Source organism: Chamaea fasciata, unplaced genomic scaffold (genome assembly GCF_029207755.1).
Source record: "Chamaea fasciata isolate MVZ Bird 193981 ecotype frontalis unplaced genomic scaffold, bChaFas1.0.hap1 SCAF_15, whole genome shotgun sequence".
In the NCBI taxonomy this organism is placed as follows: domain Eukaryota; kingdom Metazoa; phylum Chordata; class Aves; order Passeriformes; family Sylviidae; genus Chamaea; species Chamaea fasciata.
The window spans coordinates 15,011,983-15,038,445 of NW_027094100.1; the positions used below are offsets into that span (position 1 = coordinate 15,011,983).

A 26,463-nucleotide genomic window follows, 5' to 3' on the forward strand; every position below is an offset into this window, starting at 1 on the left:
CGGCCCCCCATAACCGCTGCCCCCTACGAGACCCCCACTCGCTCCGACACGCGCTGCCCCTTTAGGCCGCGCCTCCAGCCCAGCTTGAGTGGCAGCCCCAGGAGCCAATCAGAACGCCAGCGTCCCGCTCGCCGACAGTAGAAGTGTTCCGTGAGGCCGCGCCCCCTGGGCGGGCAGTACCAGGGGCTGCGGCTCTGATTGGCCACGGCCCCGCGCCGGGCGGCAGCGCTGAGGGGGCGGCGCCCCCGGCCCCGCGCGGCCGCTCAGTCGCTGTCGCTGTCGCCGCCGTCACCGCCCTCCCCCGCCGCCGCCTCCGGCTCGGCCTCGTCCCGCAGGTCAGCGAAGAAATCCTCCCCGCTACCCAGCGCCTTGCTGCTGAGGGCGCGCAGCGGCCCGCCCTTCTTCTTCTTCCGGCGGTAATCATCGACCACCATCGTCCCGAGCGCCGACACGTCCCAGAACTTCACCTTCTGGTCGTGGCCGCTGCTGGCCAGGAGCTTCCCGTCCGCGGCCACGGCCAGCTGCTCGATGGGCTCGCCCAGGTGCTGCCCCACGGAGCCCAGCACGCGGTTCGGCAGCACGTTCACCGCCCTGGGTACGGCACGGGGGCACTGAGCGCCCTGCAGCGGCGCCCGGGGACCGTCTGCCCTCCCGCCCTGTGTCCTGAGCAAGGCTGAGACCGTCCCACACCCTCCTCAATCCACCCCTTCCCCATCCCACACCTCCCCATTCCCTCTCCTCCCTATCCCATCTCACCCCCCACAATCCCTCCTGATCCCACGCCCTTCCATCCCTCTCCATTCCCCCTCACCCCATCCCTCCCCACCGCAGCCCCTGACCTGATGACTCCGTCCAGGGACCCCACACACACGATGTTGTCCGTGATGGGCACCATGCAGTCAATGGTCTCTGCCCTGAGTGCAAAGCGGTCGCTGGCAGCCCCAAAGCCATCCCAGTTGAAGAGGTAGATGGTGCCTTCGCTGGAGCCACACGCCACCTTCCTCCCCCTCTAGGCACGAGAGAGGGCAGTGAGGCAGAGGCAGAACAAAAAACTCGGAGCGAGAACAGGGGAGCAGTGCCAACCTTCATCAGCACCACAGACGTCAGGTCCCCGTTCTGCGGCTCCGAGAGCAGGTCAAAGCGCCGTCTCTTCACGTTGAAGACGCCCAGGGTGCCATCACCACTGTGGTAGGTGGAAGGGACATAGCACAGAGCACTCCGGCCATGAACGGACATGGGGAGCCCGACCCCAAGACCATGAAGCCCCTTCAGTACCTGGCTGTCAGTAAGATCTTCCCGTTGCTATCCACAGCCATGGCACTGATGTATTCCTCCTGCTGCCGTGCCTCCAGGATGGCACTGCCCCTGCGCAGGTCCCACACCTTCACTGCCCCGCCGTCGTCCCCCGTGGCAAAGATGTGGTTGTCGATGGGCAGCACGCAGTTGAGGGCCGACCTGCAGAGACCCCGGCCCCACGCCCCCACGGTCACGGCTCTCCCTGCCCGGCCCACGGCTCTGTGGCCCTGCCGTGGGAGGGAAGGGGACAATGCCCCGGCCGTCCTGGCCGGAATGAGCCGCCTGTATGGACTTACTCGTGGGCCTTGGGGAAGCGCGTTTCCAGCCGTCCCTCCTCCGCTGTCAGGATGTGGATGGACTTATCCTTGGACACAGTGAAAAGCTCTGGAGAGCCGCGTTAGCGCCCCCCGCCCGGCGTCCCCCGGTGCCACCCCACGTCCCCCGCACTCACTCTGCCCGTCCTGGGAGAACGCCACGTCCCGGCACGACTTGAGGTGATGTCCCGAGGACCAGAGCTGCCGGTTCTCCCCCTCGGTGCAGGAGTACGAGTACCTGCCAGCACCGGGAGTGCTCGCCGGGACTCGCGGGCGGCCAGGAGCCCCGCCGGCGGTCCCCAGCGGGTCCCAGAGCCGGGACCCCCACCCCAGCCCCGGCCCCACTCACAGGTACACGTCGCCGTCCACGTCCCCCGCGGCCAGCAGCGGCCGCGCCGGGTGCAGCGCGATGGCGTTGGCCGTGGCCTCCAGACAGATGTCCTCGGGGGTGTCCCACACTCGCGGCTGCCGCGCCGCCGGCTCCGGGGACTCCTGGGGCTCCTGGGGACAGCGGGGCCGTGGGACCGGGGCCGGGGGCTCCCGGCTCCCGCAGCCGCACGCGTGCTCACCTCCTCCATGGCGGCCGCCATGGCGCCCTGCTGTTTTGTATGGCCACGCCTCTCGTTTGCATAAACCCCGCCCCCTTGTTTACATGGGACCGCCCGGCCCGGCCCGGCCCGGCCCGGCCCGCCTCGGGGTGGCAGCGCCTCGGGGTTGCAGCCCGCGGGCGCCCCTGGCCCCATTTCACCAGGTCGCTCCCCAGCCGCTTCATGTTTTCCTGTTCTTTAGTTCTTCACCGCTGGGAGCTCCACAGGCTCCTTAATTCGCACCACGGGCTCGCAACTTCACACCCCATCACCTCCTCTCTGCTCCCAGGGGAGGGAGCGGCCAGGGATCAGGTGGCACCCCGGCCCCTTGCAGGGTCTGGGGCCTGCAGGGCCCCCCTAGAGACCCCAGCCCAGCCAGGGACCACCAGCGCCCCTGCCCCAGGGGCCATCCCAGCTCCCTGCTGGCCCTGCCCTGAGGGAACGAGCTTCCATCACACACACCCAGAGCAGCTTGCACTTCCTCTGCTTCAGGTCGTTACACTGGCTGTACCCAAGCTCAGGGCCCCATTTCTTCCCCCTGCCCTGAGGCACAGAATATTCAGCTGGGATTATTGTCCCCAGACAGAATTGTTAATTTTATGCAGGGATGCTGCCCCCAGCCCAAAAGGCTCCCACAATAAATACACTGAGCCACAGTTTGTCCTGTCAGCTCCAAGCATGCCTGGAAAGTAGAAGAGTCCCAGCATCGCTGCTGCTCCAAAGGAGGCCAGAATGTGCCCAGGCCCCTCCTCTCTGCACAAACAGATGTCCACACACAAATTCAATGTGATTTATTAAGGCTACAACATTTACACAGCACAGGCTCTACAGCAAAGAACAGAGGGAGGGAAGAGCCCCCAGGCCTGAGCAGAGAGTGGACGGTGTGTGGGGCAAGGAGAACACACCATAACGCTCCAGGAAGGCAGCTCCCAGCAGGCCAGGCTTCCAGGAGAGGGAGGAAGGAACAGGGGAGGGATCAGTACTTGGGACGTTTCACCTCAACCCTGGAAGAGAGAGAGGGACAGCAGAGTGGTGAGGATGCAGGGCAGGCAGCTCCAGCACCCTCCCACCCAGAGCTCAGCACTGACATCCACCCCTTCACACCACAGAAGGTGGGGGGGCCCCAACACAGCCCGTGCAGCTGAGCCACAAGCAGAGACTACTGTACCTACCCATCAGCCTCCAACTTCTTCCTCTTCTCGATGATCTGCAGAGAAAGCACAAAGTCCTGTCACCCTCAGGGAATCTGCCTGCTCAAAACTAGCAGAGGAGCTGGAGGGTGCCAGATACACCTGGGGAGAGCTGCACCCAGGCCAGTGAGCTGGGGTGAGCTACAGTTGGAGAAGCTTGGCCGGTTTGCCCTTTGCTCCTTTCTGGCCACCACAGAACATTTGTTCTCACCTTCTCCAGCCCATCCCAGACTGCTCACCCTGCCAGGACAACTCCCAGCTCTGCCAGCTGACAAATGAAGCCACTAAACATGTCCTGTCCCCTCCAATCCCCTTAGGATGGCTCCAAACTAATGGTTTTGGACACGTTCATCTGCTGCACAGCCCAGAGCAAAAAGCCCCTGACTGGGGCTGCTCCCAGGACAACAGCTCCAAACAGAGTTCCAGACTCCTCTGCAGTACTGAAGCCCCAAGCACTTGGCTGATGCTCTTGCAAGGAGCAAATCCAGCGAGCAGAGCCAGCTCTGGTGCTCACACACACACACTGGCCATGGCTGGGACAGCAAGGACAGGAGTGGGCGGGAGCTGTCCTGGGCCAGGCTGGCAGCTCCAGGCTGAGCAGCCCCAGCCCAGCTCGGGCACTCACGGCGCTGATCTTCTTCCACTGCCGGTCCAGCTCCGCCTTGTCATTGGTCTCCTTGAAGCGGCGTGTCTTACGCCCCTCTGACATCTTGATGCCGTACTGGAAGGCTGCCCTGGAGAAGGAGCAAGACATGGCTCAGCACTCACAGGGGATCCACAGCCTTCCAGAGGAAGGGACACGTCTCCCCAGCCATGAGCACAAGCTCCAGAGTTGGCCTGAGCCCCTGAAGGCAGCGCCTGGGCTGTAGTCCTCAAGAGTGACACTAAGAGCAAAGCACCAGGCCCAGGACTCAGCTCCTCCTCACGTTCTCACAAGGGAGTCCTCAGCTTGCTTTAAGCTGCCCCAGCACCCAGGCTTGGCCAGCACGGCCATCCCACCCAAAACCCTTGGCCCTTCCTGAGGGCTGCACTCACTTGGGCAGAGCCTCTTTGTTGTTCATATACTCGCTGTACTCCTCCTGTGTGTCAAAGTCCCAGCGGCCCAGAGGCCCCTTCTTGTTACCCTGCAGGGAGAGAACAACTCAGAGCAGCTCCTCAGGTGCTGTAGGGAGGGCTTCTCACACAGCCCTGCACACCCAGCCACAAGCCCCACCATCTCCCACCAGCCCCAGATCAATGAATGGCCTTGGCTGCAGATCCCCTCTCCAGGAAGCTCCACACAGGAGATTTCATGGAAAGGGGAGTGGGAACAGAGTTGCACACCTGCCAACACCTCTGGGTCAAGTGCCAGTGATACCTGTTTGCTCCCTGACACAAAAGGGAGCTGATCAGCAAACCCCAAAGCTCATCCAGCACCCAGCTCCAGTGCTGCTTCTTTCCCATGGGATCCTCTCAGCTGGCACTAGTGCCTACTTTGCTGGCTGCTCCTAAAGGCTGGTGCCAACATACCTGATCCATTTTGCTGTAGTCCACCTCCTCATCGCTGTCCACAGCCATATCATCCATTCTGGGGAGAAAAAAGCAAGGAAAGGGTTCAAAGTGGGTCCAGGAGATGGATGAGGAACATGAAGCCAGTGGGAGTCATGTCTCATGGCCTCAGACCAAACACACTCAGAATCCTGGACCAGAGGGAAGTGGCCCCACAGGTGACCTGCACCACAGGGCATCCAAGGTTGGAAATGCTTCCAGGAGGACGCTGCAGGCTGAAAGATGTTTCTCTTCCACTGAGGGAAGCCAGAGCTTCACAACCACATGGATTAACATGGAATGCAGCAGATTCCCAGCCATCTCAGCCTCCCCCTGGCTCTGAGGGGCAGCAGGCTCCTGAGAGCCACTTACAGCAGAGAGCAGCTAAGAAGAGCTTGGGATGGTTTTACCAGTCAGCTGTTCCCATGAACAAGGCCAGGCCTGTTCCCCCAACAAGCAGTGGGGCTGATGTTCAAGTTCCTGCTGCCCCCAGCACACCCTGCTCCCATCCCACAGCTTCCCACTGCTCCTTACGTGGCAGGGTAGCACTCGGCATAGCTGTTGGACATGCCAAAGAAATCTCCCAGCTGCTTCTTGTCTTCTGGCTTCTTCAAAGTGGCAGCAGTTAAGGAAAGCACCACATGAGCTGAGCCTTACAGCTGCAAGCTGGGCACAGACAGCTGGAAAACGTCCTCCTGCCCCAACACAACCGAACTGGGGGGTGAAGCTTTCATTTGGTGTGGGAGAAGCAAGGCTTGGGCAGCATTTCCCTGCTACCAGGTAAGGCAGGACAGCCCCCCAGACGTGCTGGTGCCTGCAAGGGCAGCCCAGCCCCACAGCCAGGCTGGCACTGACAGTAAAGGATATGCCTCTGTTCCCTCCCAGCCAGCAGCTCCAGCAAACTTCTCGTTGATGGACTTGATGAGCTCCTTGGCTGAGCCGGGTCCTGGGGTAGGGAAAGCAGCAGGTTAAATTTGGGGGGAAGAACAGCTCACTGCAAAACACTGGGGCTGGGCAGAGTCTCTCTGGGACACAGTAACAGGCAGGATAAGCTCAGGTGAGGTATGAGAGGAGGAGGAAACCAGTTTGGCACTGATGGGGTCAGCTGATCCTAGGAGACCTGGAATCTTTTAACAGTTTGTGTTGGAAGGGATCTTGAAGCCTGCCTTGTTCCAACTCCCTGCCATGGGCAAGGACACCTTCCACTATCCTCCAAGCCCTGTCCAACCTGGCCTTGGATGGGACAGCCACAATTCCCTCTGCCAGGGCCTCCCCACCCTCACAGGGAAAAATTTCTTTTTAATATCAAATCTATATCTCTCCTCTTTTAGCTTAAAACCATTCCCCCTTGTCCTCTCCCTCTCAGGTACCCACACCACTCGACTCACCTTTGTCGATGTCTGTGGGCTGCAAAGAAGAGGGAGAGGCAGTGTCACTCACACAGAGCTGAACCACAAACACAACAGGCTGTTGGTGCTACCCCACTTGCTGAGGGACAGGACAAGCTCCCAGCCACCCAGCAAGCCCTGGGGACAGGCAGAGCCCAGCAAGAGCTGACACTGGGGCACAACCAGAGATACCAAAGCCCCCCAGCCCCACAAAGGGCAGAGCTCAGGTGGGACACTCCTTCATGAGTAAAAACTCACCTCATCATCAGCTTTGGGCTTCTCAAAGTAGCTGTGCCTTTTCTTCTCCTCCTCACGCTCCCGGTCCCGCTCCCTGTCCCTCTCGCGCTCCCGGTCCCTGTCACGTTCTCGGTCCCGCTCCCGGTCCCGCTCTCTCTCCCGGTACCGCTCCCGTTCCTTGTCCCGTGGCATCTTGGCAGTGGAGGGCACATAATCCCCAATGTCTTCAAAGATGCTGTAAGTGGAAGAGCCTGGAGTGTGCTACAGGAAGTGAGGCTAAAACCACCTCCTTGTGACTTGGAGCACACAGGACCAGCACCGAGAGCTAAGGACACCAGATATGGAAGTGGTTTCCACATCTGTCAGAGGTATCACTGCACTTCTGCTCCCTTCTGCTGCAGGACCTGAGTCTTGTGGTCCAGGGCAACAGTGAGCCCTCACCTGCCTCAAGCCTGAAATCCAAACCAGAGCTTGCCTCCAGCCTTGTCCTACGAACCGCAGGTCCAGCAGCTCCAAACTCAGCCCTCTCTAAATGTGGTGGGCCAAAAAGCCATTCCCTAAGGGACAGAGGTGTGACCCCACAGCCTGAGGGCAGGGAGGCACTTACTTCATATCAGCTTCAGGAGGCTTCTTCTCATCCAGCTTCCCTGCAAGGACACAACAGCATTGAGTGACACATCATGCACCCTGCCCCCTGTGCTGCTCCCCCGTCCCTGTCTGGGTTCCAAGCTCCACGAGTGGCAAGGGATGTCACATCATACCCAGCCCTCCCAGGAAGTCATTGTGTCCCTGCCCAAGGTGGGGCATTTCCCCAAGGAACTGGGCCTTCATCAGAAGAGCAGAGCACCACAAGGTACCCTCACAGCTCTAATTTCCCAGTAGCCTGTCCCACGTGCTCCTGCCTTCAGGACACAGAGCTCAGGAAATCACCGTCCTCCAAGCTGTCTCATGGCACAAGAGAATACTGCAAACCAAAACACATCCCATTCCCTTGGGATATGCTCCAAGCACTAACATCCTATTACTTGATTCCTTTCACCTCCTACCTTTGTCTTTCTTCTTGAGCTTCTTGTTGCGGGTGCCCTGCCTGAGATAGGAGAGGATCTGCGTGAGCTTGCTGATGACGATGTCGTTGGTGGTCAGCGTGGTCTGTGCCTGAAACGGAAATCCACGAGGAATATTCCCGCTCCCTTGACAGGGAAGCCCTCCCAGAAAAACCTGCTCTGGCCAATTCAGAGCAGCGAGGTGAAGGAGGCTGGAGAGCAGCTGGGTACCTCCATGGTGGGGCAGTCAGCCTTGCTGCGGATCAGCGTGGTGGGGATATCGGTGTCGGCATATTCATCGTCCAGATCCACCACGTAGGCCATCCTGCCCGGCAGGAACAGCTCGTTCCGCTCGTAGGTCTTGTTCTTGAACAGGATGCGGTAAATGTTGCGGCCTGGACACGAGGGAAAGTGTGGGAAAGCAGAGGACAAGGCCAAAGTGAAGCACGTTTAGCTTATCAGCAACATGAGAATCCCCTCCTAAGGACATACTTCCTCCAGTCCTCAAATTCAGGACTCTCCCCCTCCAATGGTTTTCATTCCTCCATTCACCCTCCAGGATTCCTCCCACATTCACAGCACAGACAAGGTGGGGAACAGCCACATCCACACAGTCTTACCCAGCCGGGTCTTAAATTCAATTTTGTTCTCAGGATCTTCATCTTTCCTAAACAAAAAGAGAAACCAGAAGTATTAGAGCCAAGTGAACAGCTCCTCTGCATCCTTCTCTCTGGTAAGCAGCTGCACTCAGGAATGCAAAATACTCAGTCACTCACTTAGTTTCTTTCTGGGGCTTCTCCATCATTTCCTCCTCTTCCTTCTCCTTGCTGGCAATCTCAGCCCGTACCTGGATGCAGAATAAACCCACACATTACAGCCCAAGCCATGCCATTGCTGCCCAGCTGTGAGCCCCATCAGATCCCCAGCCCTGCACAACCTTTCCCAAGAAGGGAAATCCACGCTGCCAAGACCAAGTAGTGACACCCACCCTGTGTGCCCATGGGAGAGGACAGGGCAAGAGCAGCACGGTGATACCTGCACTCACCTTCTGCAACAGCGCAAAGTCCAGACCCTTCACCAAGTGAGTGTGCTCCATGTCACCACCCAAGAACTTGGACTCCTGGATCAACTGTCTCCTCTTCTCTGCAGCAGATTTATCCCTGTGCAATGAGAACGGAGCCAGATAAGGGCCAGCCCCCCCGGATGAGCCCGCTGAGCCGAGGCCCCAGCACAGCCCACGTACGCCTCAGCCGTGGGCCCCACAGCCCTGTAGTTGGCAGTGGTGCTGATCAGCTCTGTCTCCTCGTAGTCCTTGTTGACTCCATCTCTCCTCTCCTTGGCTCGGTCCCGGTACTTCTCGGCCAGTTCCCTCTCGCGCTCGATCTCCTGCTGCCGCAGCTTCGCGTAGTAACTGGGGAGGAAACCAGCGCAGGGTTAGGAGTGACTGTTCATGGCTTTGGGGCAGGTAACAGCCCCTGAGGGCTCACACACACCCATTCTGCTCCCAGTCCCTTCCCCAAAAACACACTAGAGTACTGTGGGACACAACAGGCCTGGAGGAAACGGCTGCACTGAGGCCAGCTAAGGAGCTCTGTCCTCCCTTCCAAAGGGAAGGGTCCAGCACAGTCCTGCTGTGCAGGCGTGCCCCAAAGCACACAGTGATCAGTGCAATGTCCCACCACTGCCCTGCCCTCCCACACACCCACAAGGCCTCTCCTGCTTCTTCTGGAGGTGAAGCTTCAGCCCCATCCTACTGCTGCCCTTCCACAGCTGCTCCCACAAGCAGTGACAGTTCCTCAGCCTGTGCTCTTCTCCAGAGCTCTTAAATAATCCACTCGAGGCCCTCTTTGGGAGCCCAAGAGATCAGAACTGCTTCCATGGGCAGGACATGATGTATAATGACAAGTCCTGCTGCACCCCTTTCCCCACTTACCTTTTCTTCTTCCTCCTGCGAGCAGCTGGATCTTCATCCTCGTTGTACTCCCGGGGCATCCTGGAAAAGGGTGAAAAAGCACATGGACAGTCTGCAGAGCCACATGGGTGACAGGTGGACAGAACAGTCCCTCAGACACAGCAGAGCACTGAGGCGCTCAGAGATGGAACAGAACAGTCTCTCATCCTTAATTTCCCCCCTAATTCCACACCGTCAGCAGGGTGTCAGACTAATTTTCAGTAAACCAAATCTGCCTTCTGCACAAAGTGTCTTAACAGCCATGAAGCCGCGCTCTTTTATTCACAGCAGCCCTGACCCACCTGCTTCTCCCCTTCCCACACTCATTGGTAAAAGCAGAGTGCAGGGGAGAGGGTCAGCTGGGCACAGAGCCCCGGAGGGAAAGGGGCCATGGACTGTCCCCTGAACCTGTGAAACAGAGCGCTACTCACTCATGGTGGCGAGATTTGGAGGGTGGCGCAGATGTTGGCGCAGCCCGCGGGGTCATAAGAAGCTTCCTGAAGTCTTCATTGGTCAGCTTGGACCTACAAGGGAGGGAAGGAACAGAAATCATCATTCCCTAAGAGCTGTGGAGGAGAAGCAGGTCCTGTGTGCCCGAGATGGGCACCAGGTGCCCGTGGAGGGGGCCCAAAGGCTGGAGGGCACCAGTGACTTCAGCTTCTCCGTGGGAATCAGCCTGGGCTCCCACCCCAGGGCCCCCGTGTTCTACTCACTGGTGGAAGGAGTGCGAGTCGTCCACATCGTGCCCATCGGGGGCCAGGGGGTTGGAGAACGGCTCATCTGGGGGACAGGAGGGAGAGCTCAGACCCTGCCGGCACAGCCCCACCCGCTCCCGGGAGACACGGAGGGAACAGGGTCCGCCCGCAGCTCCCGGGTGGATCCCAGCCCGGGCCGGCCTCGCACCGGACACGGGGGTCCCGGGGCCACTGCGAGACCCACCGACCCCAAGCCCCGCGGCTCTGTCCCTTCCAGGGGCTGTCCCAGCGCCTCCCCGAGGGCGTCCCGTCCCCACACCCCGGCACTGTCCCTGCACCCTCTCAGCGGCCCGGAACACCGACGGCCGCACTCCGGGGCGCACCGGGTGTCAATCCCCGAGCTGAGGCTCGGCCCCACCGCGGCCCCGCGTAGCTCCTCGCCCCTGGGCTGCCGCGGGGTCCCAGCCCGCGAGGTCGGACCTTCCCCGGCCCGCGGGCTGTGGCCGCGCCCCGTCGCCCCGCAGCGCTGTCCCGAGCACCGGCCCGGGGGTGTCCCCGCTCCCCAGCGCACCTTGGGCCTACATCACCGCACGCCGGGCCGCTGCCACCCGCGCCAAGCGCCGCGACAGCCCCGCGCGGGCAAGTGCGGCGGCCCCGGGGGTGTCCGGGAGAGCCCCGTGCCTCGCGTCCCTTGTCCCGTGTCCCCAAACTCACTGTCGCGGTCCGGCATCGCTGCGCTCCCAGCTCCGCTGCGCGCCCCTTCCGCTCAGCGCTGCCCTCCCAGCGCACCCCGCGGCCGGCGCTCCCATTGGCGGGCGCCATCATGGAGACCGCTCCCATTGGCGGGTGCGATAACCGCGGGCGCTCCCATTGGTGGATGCCATCACGGCGGGCGCTCTCATTGGCGGAGGCGGCGCGGTCCCGCCCCCGCGCTGTTGTCCGGGCAGGGAAGATGGCGGCGGCCGCTGTGAAGAGCATCGGGGCCGGGCTGGGCAACGGGCTGAGGGAGCTGCGCATCCACCTGTGCCAGAGCTCCGCCGGCAGCCGCGGGGTCAGGTCAGCGCGGGGACGGGCCGGGGCCGCTCCTCCAGGGGAGCGAGACACCCCCGGGCTGACCCTCGGGGCCTCGCCGCTCCCCCTTCCTCCGCAGGGAATTCATCGAGAAGCACTATGTGACTCTGAAGAAGGCAAATCCCAACTTCCCCATCCTGATCCGCGAGTGCTCCGGCATCCAGCCCAAGCTCTGGGCTCGGTACGGTAAGTCGGGGGTGCCCGCCGGGAAACGCCATGGAGTTACGGAATGCTTGGGGCTGGAAGGGACTCGAGGGACCATCAGCATTTCTGGGGAGGGTCAGAGGGAGGGCGTGGGTGGGCAAGGACAGGCAAGGGCAGGCGGCGCTGGGAGAATCACAGGCGTGGGTTAGAAGCGATGTTAAAGCTCATCCGCTGCCGCCTCCTGCCGCGGGCAGGGGCGCCTTCCGCGGGAGCCGACTGCTCCAGCCCCGTCCGGGACACTGCCGGGCCGGGGCAGCCACGGCCCCTCTGCAAAGCCGCGCCAGGGCCAGCGGCAGCCACGGCCCCTCTGCAAAGCCGCGCCAGGGCCAGCGGCAGCCACGGCCCCTCTGCAAAGCCGCGCCAGGGCCAGCGGCAGCCACGGCCCCTCTGCAAAGCCGCGCCAGGGCCAGCGGCAGCCACGGCCCCTCTGCAAAGCCGCGCCAGGGCCAGCGGCAGCCACGGCCCCTCTGCAAAGCCGCGCCAGGGCCAGCGGCAGCCACGGCCCCTCTGCAAAGCCGCGCCAGGGCCGCAGCGCCGTGCCCGGGAGGGATCCCGGCTGTGCGCTGCTGCACCGGCCGCCCAGGGCTGACAGCAGCGATGGGGGTGCGGAGGGAGCGGCTGCCCCCGGGCACGGTGTGCGGCACTTCAGTGACCCGGGGGAGCCGAGCGGGGCCCGGGGCTCAGCAGGGGCGTCCCGGCCTCTGGCCCTCATCTCCCACCCCGTTCACCACACAAAAACGTGGTGATTTGTCCTTTATTTTCACTGCGTTCTCGGTGAAACAAAAGGAGGGAGCAGAAAAGCCCCTCTGGAAAGGATTTCTTTTCCTCAAAGGTCATCTGGGCTGGAAAAAACTAATTTAGAAACTTTTAAAAAGATGCAATGACTCTTTAAGCAGAAGCTTCCCCGCATGAGCACACGGACCAGGGGGAGTCTCTGTGTCTGGGTTGGGACTGGCAGGGAAATGGAGCTCCGGGTCGGCCCAGGCTGGGGCAGCTGTGGGATCAGTTTTCAGGCTGCCTTCCTCAGGGGAGCACCTTGCTGGGATGAGGCTGAAGGCCACAGGGTTGCTCTTGGATGTGTCTCTGCCCAGCCAGAGCTAACAAAAGGAGACTGGGAAAGGTGCTGAGCAGCTTTGAGTTCTTTCCAAGGGAATGGAGGAGAATAAGAAGGTGGAAATGGTAACTGAGGGGCATGGAGGGACACTGGGACGTGGGGAGTGTGAAGGGGTGATGGGTGATGGCAGCCTGGGCTGTGACATCAGTGCCCCTGCACCAGGAAAGGACCCACACACCTGCCCCCTCTCACCCTGTCTGTTTTCCCACAGAGTTTGGGAAGGAGAAGAGCGTCCCACTGAACAACCTGAGTGTGGATGAAGTGGGCAAGGCCCTGGAGAGAGTTGTGAAAAGCCAAGTGTGACAACAGACAGGAAATATGCACGTGCTGGAGACTTGACTGATTATCTTTAATGTCAAAGATGTATCTTTAATTTATCAATTCATAAACACAGTGTGCTTACCTTGAGCTTGGTGGTGGCTGAGGGCCCAAGGAATGGCTGATGCAGCCCTTCACACCCCTCCCTGGCACAGGAGAGTCTGCCCAGGCTGCAGCTCAGCCCAGGCTCTGGGGGGTGCTGGGCTGGTGGCTGCCAGCTGGTGACAAGGAGCAGCCCCCTGTGCAGCCAGCACTGGGCACATCAGAGCCCTGAGCAGCCCTGGGAAGCCAGGCATGGGGTGAACAGTTTATTCCTCCCCTGGCAGTTCAGGGGAGGGGGCCAGGCCTAGGAGAGGACAGCCAGTGTGGCCTGGCAGGCACTGGCTCCAGGGGGCTGCCTGACCATGCCCAGCAGTGCCTGTGCCCGCTCCTGCAGCTCTGGGCTGCTCTGGTGCTGCTCCAGGGCCTGGTGCCCACCTTGCCTGGAGAAATCAGCAGCAGCCTGTGTGAGAGGAGAGGGTGAGAGCTGGCTTGGTGCTACAGCTGATCACCTCTGCCCAAGCCACCCCATCCCAGAGAACGGGGCTGAAGGGATTCCCAGAGCCCTCCCAGACACTGCATTCCCATCCAGGTGAGTCCCACCATGCTGGTGGGTGGTTGGCAAGGACTTTAAAGCCCATCTCATTCCACCCCTGCCATGGGCAGGGACACCTTCCACCAGAGCAGCTCCGAGCCCCATCCTGCCTGGCCTTGGACATCCAGGGCTGGGGCAGCCACAGCTCCCCTGGGGACCCTGTGATCCTCCCATCACCCTCACAGGGAACAATTCATTCCTGTGATCTGCAGCAAGGGCAGCAACCTCAGCAGCACCAAAAGAAAACTTGGGGTAGAAAAACGTGCCCAAACAGCAGCCCTTGCCAATAAAAAAAGGAACTCCCTGCAGATACAAGAAGGGCCTCCACCCTCTGATCAGTGTCCCTTTGGGCAGGGGCCTGGGTGCTGAGGGGTGGAGGGTAGTGTGGCAGTCACAGAGGGCACTGTTACTCAGATAATAAAAATCGTCCCCCAGTAACAACCCCCACAATAACCATTCCCCATCCCCGTTACAACCCTGAGCTCTCCCAGCTCTCACCTCCGGGCAGTGCAGGAAGAGGAGGTGCAGCAGCTCCAGGCACTGCCCCACGGCCTCGGGCTCGGGCACTGTGAGGAGGGGCAGGAGCTGGGCCAGGAGGGGCTGCTGGAGCAGCTGCTGGCACTGCAGTGCTCCCTTCTCTGCCACATTGCACAGCACAGTCAGGACCTGGGGGAGGGACAGGGAGCGAGCAGTGAATGCTCCATGGGCACATTCCTGACAGCCTTGGGAGGGCTCCCAACCGCTCCCCAGCTCATGGAATTGTGGAATGGTTTGGGTTGGAAGGGTCCTTAAAGCTCATCCAGTCCAACCCCTGCCATGGCCAGGGACACCTTCCACTATCCCAGGCTGCTCCAAGCCCTGTCCCTTCTCCGGGCAGCCTGTGCCAGGGCCCCACCACTCCAACAGGGAAGAATCTTCCCAGTATCCCATCCAACCCTGCCCTCTGTCAATGTGAAACCATTCCCTGTTGTCTCGTCACTCGTGCCCTTGCCCAAAGTCCAAATTTTTCTTGTCCTGCCAGGTGAAGTGTCCACCAAACCACTGGATTTAGAATGCCTTCTCCACACCTACCCTAGGGCACTGTTCATCCCTGTGCCACACACCCCTGGCAGCATCCCCAGTCTCCTAAAGCTTTGGGGTCTTTCAAAGGGAAGTGGCAGGAGCCTTCCCAGGCCTGCTCCAGGGGCTGGCCCCAGTTAACATCTCCCTTGGGACCATTCTTATACTGGGACAAGGCTCTGCCAAGGGTAAATACAGCTGGAGTGGTGTCAGGGGAGGTGGCTGATGACTGCCACCACACAAGACCCTCTGCCAATCTGTCACTGCTGCCCCATCCACCCTCCAACTCCAGCACTGTCAGTGGGGGATTCACATTCCTGAAACTCCAGCACTTCCCCACCATACCCAACGCATGGGGCAAGGTTTACCAGCACAGTGGCCATCTGGGAACACGTCAGGAGCTGCAGCAGGGCCGGGAGCAGCTCCAGGGACAGCAGAGCAGAGCAGAAGAAGGGATCATCCGCTGGGGTGGGCAGAGAGGGAACATGTGAATAAAAGCAGGGCGGGTCCCAGCAGTGTCCAGCTGTGCCCCCAGCCCCACGGGACACTCACCAGTGAGGTTGTTTAGCAGCCACAGGCACTCCTGGAGCAGGAAGGGGTGCTGCTGCAGGAAGCACTGCAGGATGAGGAAGAGGGCGATGAGCAGGCGCCCGTCCTGGCCCTGGCAGCCTGTCTGTGCCAGCAGGTTACCGAGACACCGCAGCACGGGGCACACCAGCTGTGACAGAGGGACACACCAACCCCTTCAGCTGAGCAGGGTCCCCACAGCAATCCCGGGAGCAGCCAGCACCCTGCCCACCTCTCACCAGCTCCAGGCCTTCGGGAGTTCCCTGGAGGATTTGGGAAGCCAGGTCGAGCAGGAGGGAGGTGAGGGCAGGCACGGCCCCCAGCGCCAGCAGCACCGTGTTGTCTTCGTGCCTGCAAAGGGAGGGACACTGCGGTGGCCTTGGAGCTTGGAGTGGGCAAACTGCCACATTCCCTCACCAAACAACAGGGCCTGGAAATTCAGAGTGCCCTCCTGAACCCCCACAGGGCTTATTTCATGTTGGAACAGTGCCTTCTTTCACGCTGGAATAGCAGAATTTTTTTCTGAGCTTATGAGAAAATTTAAAAGCCCATGAAGAACAGATTCACTGGAATTATCTGCATGGGTCTGGAAACGACAGCCCTGACCCTGACACATTCCTTGGCTCCAGTGGCAGGCAGGGATTGCTGGCACTGGCCAGATGGGTGGCCCTGAGCCAGCCCCACAAGTGTGAGGATTCAGGGAGCTTGCCTTGGCAAGTGTGGGGGACAACTCCAGGCATGGGGAAGCAATGTTTCAGAGGACCAGAAACAGCCTCCTCAGGTTTATCACTCATTACCAACCTGTGAAAGAGCTCAGCGATCCTGCAAACAGCACATGTGCTTAGATAGGAGAGCTGGGATACCCAGGATGGCTGGAGAATTGCTCTCCCAGGGAAAAGGAGAGGCAATCCAGATCCCCTCGCAGGCCCATGAGCCTTCCTGCCTCTGGCTGCCCCCAGGGAACTCCAAAAGAGGAGAAAAATGCATTTACCTACAAATGATGTAGTGGAGACACCAGGCAAACTCCACGGCCGCTCCCATCCCAGCCTTGAGGCCGGAGCACACCAGTGGGAGCATGTGCTGCGGGAGAAGGGAGTCCAGGACCAGGCTGGGGGCAGAGAGCACAGTTAATGCAGGCACGGGCTGCAGCACAGGCAGGACACCAACAGAAAGACACAAGACCACTGAGCAGGGAGCTGCTAGAGCCCATCCTGGGGGCCACAGGGCCCAAACACACACCTGGAAGGGACTCTGGGCCAAGGGCTGCAACCTTGGGCTCTCCCTGTCCAGGGCAGGGCCTGGGGACACTCAGGACACTTTGTCTGGGGTCATATTTTTGGCACTGGGGGCTGTCAAGTCAATCTTTTCCTTTGCAAGAGGAACACAGCCAGAATTCTCTGCGAGCCTTCCCTGCTCCATGCTGGCCTTTACTGAAATAGCAGAGCTGTGTGCTCAGATGAGGCCGAGGGAAAGGAGCCAAGCCCCGCTCCCTGATCTGCAGCAAAACTTCCCCAGTTGTGGCAGGATTCTGCCCTGAGCTATTCATGTCACTGGGATGGGGAAGCACACAAATCCCACTGGAGGCCCCCGGGCCCACCCTGAGCAGGGTTCAGAGGCTCAGACTCACGGGATGATCTCTGTGGGCGCTTCCTTGGCTTGCAGGAGCTGTGAGAGGACATAGCCCACACCTTCCAGCACCGCCTCGTGTGGGGACTGCAATCAGAGAGAGCAGAGCTGAGCCCCCAGACACAGCCAGGGCTGCAGGGTGCCAGCCAAACCCAGCTGGGCCTGGAGAACAGGGGGCACAGAGGGGACCAGGAGGGACACAGGAGCCTGTGGCCACACCAGAGCTGAGCTTCATTCACTGGGCTTAGCCCAAATGCAGTAAAAGTCCTGGTTTGAGCATGCAGACCTGCAAACCACAGCTCTGCTGGACCCAGGCCAGGCAGAGGGGACAGGGCTCCCTGTGCTACAGACTGTGCTAAGCAGCCACTGGATGGGGGAGATTGAGCTGGAGAAAAGGACAAAGTGTGCTCTGAAAATGAGCACAGGGGAGCCCACAAATGACCCCCATGCTTGTGAAAACAGCTCCTTGCAGAGCTTCCCCACAGCTGGAAGGAGGGCTGGTGACTCAGGGCTGTCAGCCGCAAAAGTCTCTCTAGGGCACAGCAGAAATGTGGCTGAGCTGTTTCACCCACCTGGATGCAGGATGCCAGCACCGGGATAATGCCCTGAGGCAGCAGCTGCCTCCTCACAGCCTCACTTTCTACCACAAGGTTCCCCAGTGTGTACAAACACAGCTCCTGCAACAACACAGCAGAGCACGAGGTGACCCCGTGGGCAGCCAGCAAAGCCTCAGGTCCCACACACTGCCCTGAGCAGGGCAGGAGCTGGCCTGGGAGGGGGAAACACAGATGGATCTGCTGGACCCCTCAGCCACCCCATTCCCGGCTCAATCAGCTTCAGTTCATTCTTCTGCTGTCTGGTTGAAGCTGGGATCTGATCAGCCCCACTCTGGAGGTTTTTCAGGCTTCTAATTTTCAGGATGACATTTCCCTGAGCCCCCTCTGGTTCTCCTGGAGCCTGCCTGTGTGCTGCATTCAAATAGGATCAGCACCTTGGGTCACCGCCCACCTCGCTCCTTAGCTCTGAGCCTGTCTGCTTCCCAATGGAGCAGCTGGAAAACGTGGGCATCCAAACGTTTGCTCCTTTCCCAGATCAAGTTGCACAGCATGGAGTCACAGGCACTCTACTACCTAGCCTTACCCTTTCTTTCTTTTCCTTACTTATTTTCTTACGAGATTTCTTTATACTTTTATACTGTTCCATTTCTATAGGTAACAACCAAAATACCTCCTTTCTATTGCAACCAAACTGTTCTAAAATAAACCTACCATGTATTATATATAGACAAAAACCTACCATATATATATCTGGTAGGTTTATGTATATATATATGTACATATATACACACATATATATATAGGTATGTGTATATATACACATATATATGTACACGTATATATTTGTATATATATGTACATGTATAAATATATACACATATATATTCACACAAACATGGGTCATTCAGTGTGGTTCCACTCTAATCCAGCCCAAGGGATCTGTGATTAACAAGAACTCCACTGTCACGGGCAGGTCGTAACACCTGGGAACAGTCCTGCTCCAAGGGCAAGGCTGTGAAGCCAAGAGTTTTGCTTCCAGAGGCTTCCAGAGGGCCCCTTCTCACCAGCACTGCCACGTCAATGTGCCCAGAAGAGTCAATACCAACCACACCAGAGGATTCCCAGGGGCCAGAGCCCCGGCAAAGGTGCACATGGATCTCACCGTGAGCTCCAGGCTGTGTCCCGACAGGTAGGTGAGCAGGTAGGAGGTGACAGGCAGACACGCCTCGGCCACCGAGGGGACACTGGAGTGGGACAGCTCGTGCAGACAGCGGGCAGCCTCCAGCTGCAGCTGGGCCAGGCTGCTGGTGAAGAGCCCGGTGAGCGTCCGGATGCTGCCGTCCAGCCTGGGGGAGTCAAAGGTGCTGTCAGCTCCCACCCAGGGCCACACGCCAGCTCACCCACAGGGACACAGGCCCCTGGGGACGTGAAAACGGCCACAGCAGGCCTGGGCTGACCTGACAAACTTCTGCTGAGTCTCCTCGTTCTGCAGAGCCCAGCGGAGGCGGCCGAGCGATCGCTTCCTGTCCTCTGAGCCCCTCTGCACGCCCCTGAGCAGCTCCAGAACCTGGCCAGGGAATGAAAAGCTGGGTGAGCTTCCAGCACTGCCAGCAATAAGATACCATCCCGTTAATCCTCGAGGGAAAGGAACCCAGGGCATAAAGATGGGCACAAGGCACCTTAACTGTGTCCGGCAGTGAATCAGAACCATTCCCAAACCCACCCCCAACCAGCCTCCTTCATATGCTGAGTCTGGCAAAGACCCCCGGGACCCCCATTGTCATGGAGAACATCAGGTTCTTCACCTCATCCTCTGAGAGAGGCTCTGGCACGACGTCTGCTCCATCCTGCGCCCCCTCCTCGGCCGCGCTGTCCTCTCGCAGGAGGCGCTTGCTGACCAGCTGCTCCTCCCGCCGCGCCTTCCTGAGAGCTGCCATGGGATGGGACACGGACACGTCACCCCTGCCCGGGGCAGGACATCCCACCCCACCCCACCCACAAGCCTCATTCCTCCCTTAATCCAGGAACTGCCCGTTCCTCCGTGGGCAAGCCTGGAAGGGATGCATGAGCAGGGACTGCACTTGAGGGTCAGGTACACAAAGTGTGAAGCCGCTGCTGGGATAATGGACAGGAGGAACACAGGACAGAGGCCCGAGGAGCAGCTGGAGGGACCTGAGGCTGGATTTCACACAGGATCATCAAATCATTAAAGTTGGAAAAGACCTGCAAGACCACCAACTCCAGCCTTCAGCTGAACTCCACCACGGCCACTAAGCCATGCCCCAAGTGCCCCACCTACTTGTCCTGGAGAACACCTCCAGGAATGGTGACCCCACCACTGCCCCGGGCCGCCTGTTCCAACGCCTGACCACCCTTTTGATGAAGAATTTTTCCCTAATATCCACTCTAAACATCACCTGGCCCAGCCTGAAGCCGTTCCCTCTCCTCCTGTCCCCGTTCCCTGGGAGCAGAGCCCGACCCCCCCGGCTGTCCCCTCCTGTCAGGGACTTGTGCAGAGCCAGAAATTCCCCCTGAGCCTCCTTTTCTCCAGGCTAAGACGCAGGCGAGACCTTGGAACACCCAAACAGCGGCGGGGTTGTCGAAGGAACGGGGAAATCACGGCAGAAACCCGGTGGGTTAAACCGCGAGGCCGTAACGCGCTTCCACGAGCGGGCAGCGGCGCCCATCACCCCGCGATGCGGGACGGGGATGGGCACGGCAAGGGATGGGCACGGCAAGGGATGGGCACGGCAAGGGATGGGCACGGCAAGGGATGGGCTGGGCTGGGGGGTCCCTCCCACCCACGGGGGACCCCACAAACCCCCGGCTGTGCCCGCTGTCCCCGGCCGGACCTGCCTCTCGCTCCCGCCGCCGCACCCGCAGCTCCTCCGCGCTGCGCCCGCCGCGCCGGGCCCGCCGCCGGCCCCACATGGCGGAGCGGGGCCGGGAGGGGACGGGAGGAGGAGGAGGAGGAGGAGGAAAAGGCCGGTCCTGGGGCGGGCTCGGGGCGGGGAAAACACAATCCCGGCCTCCCTTAGCAAGCGGAGCGTTCAGGCTGCTGCGGGCATGGGGCGCTGTGCGCCCGCCGGGAGGGGTGCTGGTTGCGCTGAGGCCAAAAAGAAAAAAAAAACCAACCCAAAAAACAACCCAGAGATTCACCAGAAAGATGAAACAGGCGGCTCGGTGCCCCGTGACCTTCCACCGTGGTGATGGGGACCGAGGGGCAGAGGAGTTGGTGCTCCCGCAGGGAGGGGTTTGGGGAATTTGCAGCTGGAGGGCAGAAATTAAAGGTACCAGCCCCGGGCAGAGCTGCCGGGCTCGTCTGAAGGGCCGGAGGGAGCTCAGGGGGCAGGTGACACTTTTCCATCATGCACTCAGCAGCAGTTTCATGGAATTCCAGACCCATTTGGATGGGAAGAGACTTTAAAGTTCATCCCATTCCAACCCCTCCACCATGGCAGGGACACCTTCCACTATCCCAGGTTGCTCCAAGCCCTGTCCAACTCGGCCCTGGACACTTCCAGCGGTGGGGCAGCCCCAGCTTCTCTGGGCAACCTGTGCCAGCACCACCCACCCCCCCCCCCCCCCCTCCCCAGGAGGAATTTCTTCCCACTATCCCATCTAAGCCTGCCCTCTGCAGTGGGAAGCCATTCCTTGTGTCCCGTCACTCCAGGCCCTTGTCCAAAGTCCCTCTCCTGGACTCCCTTTAGGCACTGGAAGGGGCTCTGAGGTCTCCCCTGAGCCTTCTCCAGGCTGAAGAGCCTCATCTCCCAGCCTGTCTACACAGCAGAGGGGCTCCAGCCCTTGGAACATTTCTGTGCTCTCTTCTGGACTTGCTCCAGCAGCTCCACGTCCTTCTTGTGCTGAGGAATTTCACGTAACCCGAGGATGTAGAAGAGGAATCATGGAATTGCTGAGCACCTCTGCACAAGAGTCCCAGAAAGCAAGGGACAAACGTGTAGTGCCACAGTAACAACAGCAAACTGGGAGTTGCATTGTCCAGCCATGCAGATTCATTACCTTTCTGAAGCCCCCTCTGAATCCAACATAGCCAGAGAAATCTCTGGGAAAGAAAAAAATCCTTGAGAGGTCATACAATCACAGAACCATTTAGGTTGGAAAAGATCTCCAAGACCATCAAGTCAACCTTTGATCACCACCTCGTCAGGCAGGCCAGAGCACTCAGTGCCACATCCAGCTGTTTCTGGGACACCTCTGGCGAAGGGGTGCCCTGTGCAGCCTCGGGCTGCCCGGACTATGGATGGGAATTGTGTCATCCCCATCCGACATGGAACACAGGCACCTGGGCATGGTCTGGGTGCCAGGTATGACACCCCTGTGCCCTTCTGCATTGCCCAGCACCCGCTGAGCCTTGAGGCACAGCAACACCAGAGCATCAGGAAGGGCTGCTCCCGAAAGTGCATTTGGGGAGTCTTGCCTGCACTCTGTTCCATCAGCCTTCCTAGGAAACTGAGCGGTGCTGCCACTCCAGCCACAACCTTTCCCAGCCCGCAGGCACAGGGAAGCCAAGCAGAAGTGACTTGGGTGGCTCTGTGCTGTTCAGGAAGTCACTGGGGGAGCGAGGGCTGTGCCCGGGAGTCAGGCACGAGGTGTCTGCCCAGCCCCGGGAGTGGGGAGCCGGCCCGGGCAGCCCCAGCTGCGGGAGCGCCAGCGCAGCTGGATCACACCTGGAACACAGCTGGAACACACCTGGAGCACCGAGGGCTCCTCCGGCGGGAGGCTGGGCAGGACCGGGTGCCGGACGGAGCTGAGCACTTGGAGCCTTTGGCGCCTCAGCCCGGGATTTGGCAGCAGCTGGAGGAAGCAGAAATGGCCAAGGAAATGTGTCGGTGTGAGCTGGCTGGTGAGTCACTGGACAAGCCCCGCAGCGAGGGGCGCTCGGTGCAGGTGCCGGGGCAGAGCTGCCCCTCGGGAGGGGCTGCAGCCCCGCCACGGCAAGGACAGGCAGGGAGAGCTCCGGTCTCGGTGGGCTCTGGGATGTGGCCAAGGAAAGCTGTGGCTGATCAGGGCTGGTGCCAGCGACAGAAGTGCTCAGAGCAGGAGACTGGACCGGGGACCCTCAAAGACCCCCTTTGAGCTGAGTCAGCACATATTTAGGAGCCTTTAATCTTTGCTTGCCCTTTCTTTTGTGATCTGGGATCAGACTCTGTCAGCAGACCAGCTTCTGGTGCTGACAGGGATGTGTTCACACCTTCAGGGGTCATTTTCTACCACCGCTTTGGGGGCTGATGATAAATCAAATTGCTGGGTGAGGAAGGAGAAAACATGAAGACCTCTGTTGCAATTTCCTGCCCCAGATTACAGAGGAACAAACAGAACTGGGGCTCTCTCTCTGGTCAGACCGATCCCTTTGGCTTCACTGTCTGTAACTCCACGTGTGTAGTTTCTGCAGCCGTTTCCTGGTCGTTTAGGAATGGGAGCCTGCAGCAAGGCAGCCCGGGCAGGACAGTGCAGAGCCTCGGGAGATTCCCTGCTGAGGGAAGGGTGGCACAGGTGCAGCTCCGGGGTGTTTGGCTGCTGGCCCGAGCCTTGCCCCAGTCCCGGCTCAGGGGCTGGGCGGGTGCAGGAGGGGTGAGGGCAGTGCCCTGTCCCCGAGGGTTCTCTGCAGGGCTGAACCTGCCCAAGCCACCCCTCCAGTCTGGGTCACAGTGCTGCCATTCACCTTTTCTCCTCCAGTTTTTAGGTTGTTCACCTTGAGTGTGGCTGTGCTGTTGTTCCTGGGGCTGGGGCTGCAGGCAGCAAGAGGCAGAAGGAACAGGTGTTACTTCAACCGCACTGAGGAATACTGTGTGTGCTACAACCTGTCCGAGGAAACCATCGGCAGCATCATCCAGTGCCTCCCAGCCACCGTGGTGGAGTTCCAGGGTGGAGATGTGGAGAAATACATAGCCTTCCCCATCAGGGACCTGGACGACTCCGCCATTGAAACTCTGGGCTCCCTTATCATCCAGAAAGTAATTATTGCAAATGTCCAGGTGCCTGAGATACTCCTCGCCCGTGTGCTGAGGTTCTTCTCCTACACCCATGTGCAGGATCTGGCCTTTGAGAGCTGCATTTTCCAGGGGACAGGTGACTGGAGCGACATGGATGGGCAGAACTTGCCCATCCGCTCCCTGAGCTTCCACAACGTGACCTCTGCCCCACTGACAGGCCATGAACAGGCCTTCTCCAGCCTGAGCAGGTGGCTGGAGACCCTGGAGGAGCTGGCTGTCACCGGCTCCCGTGTCACCAGCCTGCCCTGTGACATTGGGAAGGTGTTCGGGGCTCTGCGCTCCCTGAACCTGGCACAGAACAGCCTCAGCGATGGGAGCCTCAGCCCTGCCTTCTGCCAGGGAGCCTTCCCTCAGCTCCAGGAGCTGAGCCTGCACCACAACAACCTGAGCTCCTACCACGGTGTGTGTGAGGGCCTGGAGCTGCTGCAGGAGCTCTGGCACCTCGATCTCAGCCACAACGAGCTCATGGCAGACCCGTCCTCCTCCTGCCAGTGGCCAGCATCCCTCCGGCATTTTAACCTGTCCAACACTGGCTTGGACGAAGTGCCGACACCGCTGCCTCCCAACCTCGAGGTGCTGGACATGAGCCACAACCATCTCCGCGCTGTAGACGTCTCCTTCAGCTCCCTGAAGAAGCTCTTCCTGAACCAAAACCTGCTGCAGGCCGTCCCCTCCCTCAGGAATTACCCCATGCTGGACACCCTTCACCTGGACAACAACTCCATTTGGGAGCTGCCGAGGGCTGAGGTGAAGCTCCTGGGGCGGCTGCAGGACGTGGCCGTGGCTGACAACCCCTTCAGCTGCTCGTGCTCGGGGGCCGGGGGGCTGCAGGCCCTGGCGGCCACGGGGCACCTGGGGCAGGGCTGGCCCGGGGGCTACAGGTGCCACTCCCCGGCTGAGTACCAGGGCTGGCTGGTGGCCCAGGTGCCGGTGTCAGTGCCGCGCTGTGACCCGGCCGCCGTGGCGGCCCCGCTGTGCGTGGCCCTGGCCCTGCTGGCTGCGGCCGTGGGTGTGTTTGTGGTCAGGGCCAGGCCCTGCCGCAGAGCCTGAGGGCCACCGGGGCCCTCCCCATGGTGCTGCCCCACAGGGGCTCCGTGGGAAGGCTCCCAGCTCCCTGTTCTGGTGAGGGGCTCTTGGTGTCCCCAGTCTGGGCTGCCCCGTGGAGCAGGGCTGTCCACAGGGTTATCCTGCTCTGCCTGTGCCCAGCCAGGTTTTGGGGCACCCCTCGCTTCAAGCCCTGTGCCCTGCTCTGACCCAGAGCCAACACCCTCCCACGGGGGGTTTCCCTGGGGCCAACTCCAATTCCCCAAGCCCCAGCACGGCCCCACTGTCCCTGCCATGTCACCTGCCCTGGACTAGAGGAGTTCAGCCCCATCATGTTCCCGTTGGTAGCATCAGGTGCCCCAAGCCTTGCTGGGGTCTGCTGGTCCCTGCCCAGAGCCCCCCCAAACCTTTCAGCCCCAGCAGTCCAGCCATCCCTGGAGCCTCCCTGTGCTGATCCTCCCTCTCCTCAGCTGAGGCCAGGATGTCAGATGTCACCTTTGGCAGGATGCTGCTTGGCTGCTCCTCAGCCTGAGAGAAAAACCAAAAAACCACAAAAGAGGAAATTGACTAAATTAAACACCCCTGCAGACAAATGCTAATGAGCTGGAGCAGCTCCTTGTACCTCGACCTGATGAGTCCAAGTGGGACCTTGAGGAGGTTCAACCAGAAACTTTTTAGGTGGTAAGGGGAAAATAGCTTTATTCTGGGTTCTGGGTTATTCAGAGAATATCTCATATCGAGGAGAAAATGGATTATGGGATGCCGAGGGACAGCCCGGGAATGCAGGGCTGGGGAATATTCAGAGGAAAGGGGTGGGTGGGGAAAGGACAGGCATGGGAAAATGGGGATGGGGGAGAATCACAGAATCACCGGGTAGCCTCAGTTGAAAGGTACCTTAAAGCCCATCTCATTCCACCCCCTGTCATGGGCAGGGACACCTTCTACTATCCCAGGTGCTCCAAGCCCCATCCAACCTGGCCTTGGACACTGCCAGGGATGGGGCAGCCACAGCTTCTCTGGGCAACCTGTGCCAGGGCCTCAGCACCCTCACAGGAAGGAATTTCTTCCCAATATCCCATCTAAGCCTGCTCTCTGCAGTGAGAAGCCATTCCCTTGTCCCCTCACTCCGTATCCTTGCACAAAGAAGGGGCTGGTGTCAGGCAGGCATCGCTCACCTGGCCCAGCCCTGCTCTTCTCCCCCAGGGCCTGTCCTGCCCGTACATTAAAGTCTGTGCCTGGGTGTTCCTGTGTCCCTCCCTGTCTCTGTTTGGGCACAGGTACACATGACCTGCAGGCAAACACAGCCCGGGCTGCCTGGGGCTGGGGGAAAGTGGAGTGTGGGAAGGACCGAGGCTGGAGCTGGAGAGCGGCTGAACAGGTCCAGGAGTGGATCCCAATGGGACTTGGGGTCTGCTGCCTGTCCAGGGTGTGTCCCTGCCCGGGGTGGAGGGGCAGTGGGGCTGTGCCACCAGCCTGAGCAGCCCGAGGGGAGGGTGGGGCCGTGCCCTGGGCTGTGGGAGGGTGGTTGGTGGCCAAGGGTGTTGGGCATCTGCTGGTGTCAACCCGGGTGTACAACGCCCTGCACCCTGGGAATGCTGGGCTGCCTGGACATGGAACAGGGAGCAGCAGCCGCTGGCTGATGGATGTGGAAGGAGAAATCCCTGTCTCCTGAATCCTGGGCTTTGCTATCCCTGGGAGCCGTGTGCCTGGTCAGGGCCAGGCCCTGCCACAGAGCATGAGGGGGATGTGGAATGATCCCCATAGGGACTCCCTGGGAAGGCTCACAGGACCCCCAAGTCCTCCTGAGGAGCTCCTGGAGTCCTCTATGGAGCAGGGCTTTCCCCCAGCTTTATCGCACTGTGGCTTTGCCCAGCCACGTGCTGGGGAGCCCCTCAAAGCCCCGTGCCCTGCTCTGTCCCAGGGCTCCACCCTCCCAGGGGGTTTTCCTTCTGGCCTCCTCCAACTCCCCAAGCCCCACCATGCCCTGCTGTCCCTGTCATGTGACCTGCCCTGCTCCTGATGGAGCT

The 26,463-nt window shown here is 60.3% G+C and overlaps 5 protein-coding genes across 7 annotated transcripts; 2 read left to right on the forward strand and 3 right to left on the reverse strand.

Annotated features, from left to right (window-relative positions):
* WDR55 (WD repeat domain 55) lies at positions 1 to 2,214 on the reverse strand. Its single transcript, XM_066197232.1, has 8 exons — positions 2,180 to 2,214; positions 1,960 to 2,111; positions 1,748 to 1,848; positions 1,593 to 1,680; positions 1,276 to 1,455; positions 1,084 to 1,183; positions 840 to 1,009; positions 1 to 591 (listed from the first exon to the last, which is right to left on the reverse strand). The coding sequence occupies exons 1-8, from the start codon at positions 2,198 to 2,200 to the stop codon at positions 264 to 266; spliced, it is 1,140 nt and encodes a 379-aa protein (XP_066053329.1). The 5' UTR covers positions 2,201 to 2,214; the 3' UTR covers positions 1 to 263.
* Positions 2,215 to 2,965: 751 nt separating this feature from the next.
* On the reverse strand, positions 2,966 to 11,019 carry IK (IK cytokine). The gene is made up of 20 exons (XM_066196844.1): positions 10,943 to 11,019; positions 10,247 to 10,313; positions 9,965 to 10,057; positions 9,516 to 9,575; positions 8,826 to 8,993; positions 8,628 to 8,742; positions 8,359 to 8,429; positions 8,203 to 8,249; positions 7,814 to 7,977; positions 7,586 to 7,694; positions 7,147 to 7,186; positions 6,561 to 6,774; positions 6,303 to 6,321; positions 5,782 to 5,860; positions 5,449 to 5,529; positions 4,897 to 4,954; positions 4,423 to 4,511; positions 4,013 to 4,121; positions 3,370 to 3,404; positions 2,966 to 3,201 (listed from the first exon to the last, which is right to left on the reverse strand). The coding sequence occupies exons 1-20, from the start codon at positions 10,956 to 10,958 to the stop codon at positions 3,174 to 3,176; spliced, it is 1,662 nt and encodes a 553-aa protein (XP_066052941.1). The 5' UTR covers positions 10,959 to 11,019; the 3' UTR covers positions 2,966 to 3,173.
* Positions 11,020 to 11,164: 145 nt separating this feature from the next.
* Positions 11,165 to 13,019, forward strand: NDUFA2 (NADH:ubiquinone oxidoreductase subunit A2). The gene is made up of 3 exons (XM_066196848.1): positions 11,165 to 11,284; positions 11,379 to 11,485; positions 12,829 to 13,019. The coding sequence occupies exons 1-3, from the start codon at positions 11,181 to 11,183 to the stop codon at positions 12,918 to 12,920; spliced, it is 303 nt and encodes a 100-aa protein (XP_066052945.1). The 5' UTR covers positions 11,165 to 11,180; the 3' UTR covers positions 12,921 to 13,019.
* Positions 12,946 to 20,320, reverse strand: TMCO6 (transmembrane and coiled-coil domains 6). 3 transcript variants are annotated; one of them, XM_066196846.1, is made up of 12 exons: positions 20,231 to 20,320; positions 19,184 to 19,308; positions 18,836 to 18,945; positions 18,541 to 18,724; positions 17,394 to 17,498; positions 16,823 to 16,908; positions 16,187 to 16,303; positions 15,435 to 15,546; positions 15,181 to 15,244; positions 14,997 to 15,091; positions 14,068 to 14,235; positions 12,946 to 13,437 (listed from the first exon to the last, which is right to left on the reverse strand). In XM_066196846.1, the coding sequence occupies exons 1-12, from the start codon at positions 20,307 to 20,309 to the stop codon at positions 13,282 to 13,284; spliced, it is 1,401 nt and encodes a 466-aa protein (XP_066052943.1). In that variant the 5' UTR covers positions 20,310 to 20,320; the 3' UTR covers positions 12,946 to 13,281. The 3 variants fall into 3 exon arrangements, with proteins under 3 accessions (XP_066052943.1, XP_066052942.1, XP_066052944.1); XM_066196845.1 differs by having other exon boundaries at positions 15,181 to 15,346; XM_066196847.1 differs by lacking the exons at positions 14,997 to 15,091; positions 15,181 to 15,244.
* A 1,346-nt stretch (positions 20,321 to 21,666) lies between these two features.
* Positions 21,667 to 25,302, forward strand: CD14 (CD14 molecule). Its single transcript, XM_066197455.1, has 2 exons — positions 21,667 to 21,703; positions 23,076 to 25,302. The coding sequence occupies exons 1-2, from the start codon at positions 21,667 to 21,669 to the stop codon at positions 24,440 to 24,442; spliced, it is 1,404 nt and encodes a 467-aa protein (XP_066053552.1). The 3' UTR covers positions 24,443 to 25,302.
* Positions 25,303 to 26,463: the final 1,161 nt, after the last annotated feature.

What these genes read in the sequence shown, in the direction of transcription:
- WDR55 (XM_066197232.1), bottom strand. Translation starts at nt 2,200, where the DNA reads ATGGCGGCCGCCATGGAGGAG. An exon ending in GTGGACGGCGACGTGTACCT is followed by an intron (nt 1,849 to 1,959) that starts GTGAGTGGGGCC and finishes CGGTGCTGGCAG; the next exon opens with GTACTCGTACTCCTGCACCG. An exon ending in AAGATCTTACTGACAGCCAG is followed by an intron (nt 1,184 to 1,275) that starts GTACTGAAGGGG and finishes CACCTACCACAG; the next exon opens with TGGTGATGGCACCCTGGGCG.
- IK (XM_066196844.1), bottom strand. An exon ending in TGAATTTAAGACCCGGCTGG is followed by an intron (nt 7,978 to 8,202) that starts GTAAGACTGTGT and finishes CCTCGTGTCCAG; the next exon opens with GCCGCAACATTTACCGCATC. An exon ending in AAGAAGTTGGAGGCTGATGG is followed by an intron (nt 3,202 to 3,369) that starts GTAGGTACAGTA and finishes TCTCTCTTCCAG; the next exon opens with GGTTGAGGTGAAACGTCCCA.
- NDUFA2 (XM_066196848.1), top strand. Translation starts at nt 11,181, where the DNA reads ATGGCGGCGGCCGCTGTGAAGAGCATCGGGGCCGGGCTGGGCAACGGG. An exon ending in GCCGGCAGCCGCGGGGTCAG is followed by an intron (nt 11,285 to 11,378) that starts GTCAGCGCGGGG and finishes CTTCCTCCGCAG; the next exon opens with GGAATTCATCGAGAAGCACT. An exon ending in CAAGCTCTGGGCTCGGTACG is followed by an intron (nt 11,486 to 12,828) that starts GTAAGTCGGGGG and finishes GTTTTCCCACAG; the next exon opens with AGTTTGGGAAGGAGAAGAGC.
- TMCO6 (XM_066196845.1), bottom strand. Translation starts at nt 20,309, where the DNA reads ATGTGGGGCCGGCGGCGGGCCCGGCGCGGCGGGCGCAGCGCGGAGGAG. An exon ending in CTCCACTACATCATTTGTAG is followed by an intron (nt 15,547 to 16,186) that starts GTAAATGCATTT and finishes CTCCCTTTGCAG; the next exon opens with GCACGAAGACAACACGGTGC. An exon ending in CTCCCGAAGGCCTGGAGCTG is followed by an intron (nt 15,347 to 15,434) that starts GTGAGAGGTGGG and finishes CCTCTGTCACAG; the next exon opens with CTGGTGTGCCCCGTGCTGCG.
- CD14 (XM_066197455.1), top strand. Translation starts at nt 21,667, where the DNA reads ATGGAACACAGGCACCTGGGCATGGTCTGGGTGCCAG. An exon ending in GGGCATGGTCTGGGTGCCAG is followed by an intron (nt 21,704 to 23,075) that starts GTATGACACCCC and finishes TTTCTCCTCCAG; the next exon opens with TTTTTAGGTTGTTCACCTTG.